This window comes from Arachis ipaensis, chromosome B4 (genome assembly GCF_059453495.1).
Source record: "Arachis ipaensis isolate K30076 ecotype BB chromosome B4, ASM5945349v1, whole genome shotgun sequence".
Taxonomy (NCBI): domain Eukaryota; kingdom Viridiplantae; phylum Streptophyta; class Magnoliopsida; order Fabales; family Fabaceae; genus Arachis; species Arachis ipaensis.
This window is the reverse complement of record NC_142439.1, coordinates 108,560,068-108,566,334: the sequence shown is the minus strand read 5'-3', so window position 1 is coordinate 108,566,334 and position 6,267 is coordinate 108,560,068. Positions and strand designations below refer to the sequence as shown.

General features: G+C 30.0%; 1 protein-coding gene across 1 annotated transcript; it reads left to right on the top strand.

The window, feature by feature from the left end:
• The first annotated feature begins 1,714 nt into the window (after positions 1 to 1,714).
• LOC148568721 (zinc finger BED domain-containing protein RICESLEEPER 2-like) lies at positions 1,715 to 3,890 on the top strand. Its single transcript, XM_088485715.1, has 2 exons — positions 1,715 to 3,683; positions 3,823 to 3,890. The coding sequence occupies exons 1-2, from the start codon at positions 1,715 to 1,717 to the stop codon at positions 3,888 to 3,890; spliced, it is 2,037 nt and encodes a 678-aa protein (XP_088341841.1).
• Positions 3,891 to 6,267: the final 2,377 nt, after the last annotated feature.

Here is a 6,267-nt window from a genome sequence, read left to right as displayed (position 1 = left end):
TCTCTTATAGGAATTAGAATTAGATAGACTAGTAGTTGAAGTTGCAGGGATGAATGATGAATTTGAACAATGCTGCATAAGAGGGATAGTAAGAACACTTCAAATGGTGACATTGATTCAAGAACTTTAGTAAGAAGTGTATTAACTGTGGTTCAATTAGCAATCATATGAAAAATCATTTTTTAGTTGAAGAAAACTAACTTATCTTATACATGTTTCCGGCTTTGTTGTTCTGATTTTTGTTGTAAATAGAATTTTGTTCTGAAAAATCATTAACTGTGTTCTGCCTTGGCCTTCTTTTTCTTATCATTATTTACTGCCTTGAATATCTCGCTCTAGCAAGTAGCAACTATAATATAGGCAATGAAAACAACTCAAGATCTTAGGACTTAGGAGTGCTTGCTTTCACTAGTCCCCACCTTAATTTTGTTGATATGAAACACTGCTGCTGTCTTGTTCTGCTGCTATCTTGTTCTGCTGCTGTCTTGTTCTGCTCCTAATTGTTTAGCAGCTGCCACACTAAAAGGTCTAATTTTGAAACTATCTGTATTTATAGTCATTGAAACTATCCTAATTGGGCTTGACCAATATTTTTTCTCACAACACTTAACTAAATTATTTAGTTCATGCAGTAATAGCTAGTATTGTTATAGAGATAGATGGAGGTGGCATGCATAGTACTAGTATTTGTTTTAATTTGGGGATGGGGATTGGGGAGAGTTATGAAAAACTAGAACATTTGAAAGTCCAAATATAGCTTCCTCTAGTTGAATCCAATCTGTTATATTAAATGCTTTATCTTTATTCAATATTTCCTTGGTTGCATTATCATGTCTACACAGAATATCAAACATTAATATGAGATTTAACATGTAAACAAATTGTTAACTTATCAATTCAGTTTGCTCTTTAGTAGTATGTATTTCATTATTCTGCTTGTTGACATTTGAGATATTTGTATTTGCCACTTGAATTATTCATTGTTCATAGAGCATGTGCTTGCAGGGCTTCCTATCATGATAGGTTAATTGAACCCCATTAAGTTTTCTATTTTAACCTTATCTGTTGTTGTATCTGGTAATGAAACCTTGTAGCATGTTGATATAATCGTTATAGTGGTGTAAATTTTACATTTTATGTATGCCTTTCAACATTATTTTATTAGGTACTTTATAGTTTTAGGATTAGCTTTTAGATATATTTTTATTAAATACAATTCTGAACTTTTAAGCTGAGGTGTGGAATATGATAGCAAATGAAGACTTAAATATAGGATAGCAAATGAAGACTTAACTTGCTAGCTTCCATTTTCTTTAAACCCCTTTCTGAATGTGTAACAGAAGATGGAAGCTATTGCACTCTAAAATTAATAGGTTAAAAAAAGGGGATGGCTGAGATTCATGAGCAGAACTAGATATAAAATAAAATGCAGGAAATCAGGGGCTGCCGTGCTGGTTTGGAAAGGTTTCGGAGGGTTGTTTTTTAATTTTTAATTTTTGGTTTCAGTGTGTGTTGATCAGAATTAAGAATAATTGTCTAATTTAGTTTACTAAACATATTCTGATGCTTGAGTGACTACTTTTTATAGGGATAAGGTATAGTTAATGTTGAAGTTTTATTGGCTGCTGTTTTTTTTGGATTAGTTTGTGTTAATTTTAGCATGTTTGGCACCAAATTTTGAGTTATGTACACCTTGCTTTATATGCAGAGCAAGATGACTGAAAACAGTAATATTGAAGCAACAGGGATGTCCGCTAGCATTCAACCATCTTCTCCACCGTCAGGTGTTCGTAAGAATCGGTCAGCTGTCTGGGATCATTTTGATGTAGAGAATGCTACCGAGAAGAAGGCTAAATGCAAATATTGTGGTAGCTTAATACAATATGGGAATGGAACCAGCTCAATGGGTGGTCATTTGAGAAGATGCAAGCAAAATCCTAATAATGATTCGAACAAAAGAAGAAAAACAACGACCACACCGACTATAGATGAGCGTGGTGTTTTAAATTCACCCAGTGCTTCCAAATTTGACCAAGAGGAGGCTCGAAGGGCACTTGTGGAAATGTTTATTGGGGAAGAGCTACCATTTCGCTTCGTTGAAAGCCCAAAATTCCGAAAATTTGTGCATGCCCTACAAGCAAGATTCAAAGTTCCTTCACGGACTACATTAGCACGTGACATTGGAGCTCTTTATGCTGAAGAGAAGATGAAGTTGCGAGATTTTCTTTCGGCAAATTGTGGTAGAGTATGTCTAACCACTGATACTTGGACTTCAATTCAAAATTTTACTTATATGAATTTGACAACAAACTTTGTTGATTTGGATTGGAAATTACATAAAAAAATACTTAATTTTTGTCAAGTGACAAGTCATTCAGGAGAGGTTATAGGAGCAACAATTGAATCTTGTTTAAATAATTGGAATTTGAATCGGGTCTTTAGTGTGACAGTTGATAATGCCTCCTCTAACGATGTTGCAATTAAATATCTGAAGCAGCGATTGAATTCTTGGAATAGCATTATTTTGAATGGTGAATTTATTCATATGAGGTGTTGTGCACATATTATAAACTTAATTGTAAAAGAGGGGTTGAAAGAGATTGATGAATCAGTCTTGAGGATTCGTAGTGCAGTAAAGTATGTTAGATCTTCTCCATCTAGAGCTAGTAGGTTTCAAAAGTGTGTTGAACTAGAAAAAATCCAATATAAAGGCTTGCCTTGCATGGATGTTGAGACTAGGTGGAATTCTACCTATCAAATGTTAGAGGTAGCTTTGAAGCATCGCAAAGCATTTGAGTTGCTTGCTTTGAAAGATAATACCTATATAGGAGAGATGAATGGAGGAAAAGGGAGAGGTGTTCCTTCTGATTCAGACTGGGAGTATGCTGAGTCCATTGTACCATTTTTGCGAGTGTTCAGTGATGCCACTATACGTGTTTCTGGTACCTTATATGTTACCAGTGATATGTATATAAAGGAAGTATTTGCAATTGGACGATTTATTCATCATTCTTGTGATTCTGTTGATTTTAGTACTATGTCAATGGCAGAAAGGATGAGGGTTAAGTATGAGAAGTATTGGGGCAATCCTGATTCGGTGAATATGTTGTTATTGATTGCTATCGTACTTAATCCAATGCAAAAGATTGAGTATGTCAATTATTTCTTAGATTACTTCTTTGGAGAAGAAAAAGGAGGCGAATTGAAGTCAAAGTTGTCCAAGTGCATAAAGTTACTCTATCAGCAATACCAAAGTTCTGGGGAAGCAAGTGAAGCTGATACGCAAGAAGTTCAAGCCAACAACATTAATACCAATCTTCATAGCATGGGCTTTTTTCTGCAAGCAACCGGTCGCAGAACAAATATAAGATCTGAACTTGATAGATATTTACAAGAAGAATGCGAGCCATACTCCCATAAGTTCGATACACTAAACTGGTGGAAGGTCAACTCAACCCGATTTCCAATTCTTGGAAATATGGCTCGTGAGGTATTGGCTATACCTGTTTCTACGGTAGCTTCGGAGTCTGCATTTAGTACTGGAGGAAGAGTCCTCGATCCATACCGCAGTTCCTTAACACCTAGAATGGTAGAAGCCTTAGTCTGCACAGGAGATTGGCTTAAGGAAGATCTTTTCTCCGCTTTAGATGATGATGGTGAAGTTCTTCAACAAGTTGATCAAGGTATAAAATTTATTTCATATTTCTTGTCATTTTATTTTATTTTTGTTTTTGTTATCTTTCTATTTTAGAATTTAGGTATTAGTTACCAATTAAAAGTTGTTAAATATAGACTTGATAATTAATTTGATTCCCTTGGCAGATATATTTTCCTCTAATGATGGTGCTTGTTCTATGGCGGCATCAATTGATAATCTTGATGATGACTAGGTATGCTTAATATTCTTATTTAGTTTAATACTTTCATTCAAAGATTTGTTTTAAAATGACAAAGGTATATTTTGTTATTTGCAGATATATTTTTCTCAAAGACTGTGGTTGTTTGATGATTTTGTTGACAACTTGGCATCTTTTGATATTTTGTTAGAGAGATATTTTGGTGGTATTCTTTTGATGTCTTGAGAATGATTAAATGTTATATAGATTAGCTATTGTCATTAGATTTATAAAGAACCAAATTCTAGTTGTAATGAACCTATACACTTTAAAATGACTTTAGTATTAATTTTACTTTTTAAAAAAATTATGGTTTAAAAATTGAATTTCTAAAAACTGGTTTTAAAAGTGGATTTTTTGTTAAAATATCTGGTTTAAAAATTGAATTTTTAAAAACTAGTTTTAAAATTGGATTTTTGGTTGAAGAAACTGGTTTTAAAACTGGATTTTATAAAAGAAACCGAATTTTAGATTTAGATTTAAAAAAACCGAATTTAAAATCGGTTTTGCAAGTAAAACCAAATTTAAAACCGGTTTAAAATCAGTTTTTGTTTTTTCAAACCGATTTAAAACCAATTTTACTCTTCAATCCAGTTCTGATTTGGTTTTCTAAACCATAAAACTGGTTCTGGAGTGGATCCAGTTTGGATTTTTAAAAATCCAAACCATGCCCACCCCTAACTACGTGAGTGAGATCATAAAATAATTAATGCATTCATGTCCCATCTCCTTAATCTGTTCATTCTTTTGGATACATTAACTTACATTATTATAATAATATCATCAATTATATTATCATCATCATTATCTCCTATGTTCTTATTAGAGTTTGACCATATTCAATGACTTCACTATTTCTGTATTCTTAAAATATGTGACTTATATAAAGTTAAGATTTTTAAAAAAAGAAAGGTCATTTACTAAAAATGATAAAATTTTAAAATTTTTAATTACATTAAATATATAAAATATTATTTTTATAATTAATTTTACATTGTTACAATTATTCTATTTAATATGTAATAACAACGCAAACCATTAATTTTAGTTAGAACGATTCTAATTTTAATTAAATTCCCTCTATATAATAATTTATCTATTTGTGTACATATATGAAATTAAAGTACATGTATTTTATAGATATACTTGTTCACTCTTTTAGATACATTAACTTATATTGTTATAATAATATCATCAATTATATTATCATTGTCATCATCATGAGCTCCCGTATTTTTATTAGAATTTGACCATATTCAATGACTACTGTTTCTATATCCTTAAAATATGTAACTTATATATAAATTAAGAATTAAAAAAAAAGATTGTTTACTAAAAATTATGAAATTTTAAAATTTTTAATTACATTAAATATATGAAATATTATTTTTATAACTAATTTTACTTTGCTAACAAGTATTCTACTTAATATATAATAACAACATAAACCATTAATTTTGGTTAGAACGATTCTAATTCTAATTAAATTCCATCTATATATTAATTTATTTACTTGAGTACATATATGAAATTAAAGTACATGTATTTTATAGACATATCTAATCATTTTTTAAATACATTAACTTGTATTGTTATAATAATGTCATCAATTACATCATCATCATCAGCTCCTGTATTTTTATTAGAGTTTGATTATGTTCCATCCTTAAAATATGTGACTATATATATAAGTTAAAAATTTAAAAATAAAAAAAATTATTTACTAAAAATATGAAATTTTAAAATTTTTAATTTAATTAAATATATGAAATATTATTTTTATAATTAATTTTACATTGTTAACAAGTATTTTACTTAATATATAATAACAACATAAACCATTAATTTTGATTAAAATGATTTTAATTCTATTTTAATTCTATTTATATATTAATTTATCTTCTTGAATACATATATCAAATTAAAGTATATGTATTTTATAGACATACACACTTGCGCAGGTTCTAGGGGGATGGTTTTTAAGGAAATTAAGTGGTCCTGTATATTAATCTGACACCAAAAATTCATATTAAATAAATTCAATTTCATTGATATTGGTAACAGAAAACTGTCACAATGCGCACCATGTTAAAAAAGCTAGATTGGGAGACAGTACGGGTTCTTATAGAATATAACTGCTCATAACAAGGATGTGGTCCATTTTATATATGTATACTGTAAATCTGTAATCAACACATTGTTAAAATTATTTCAATCATTAGCTATAAAATAAAATAAAATGATCACCAACTTGTTATGATGCATGCGGGTGGATGAGACATCAGTAATTGACTAATCGATCTGGTTTGACTATTGTAAAATATTTTTAATTTAAACATGATTATCCTTTGATCTTATAATAAGAGTTTTT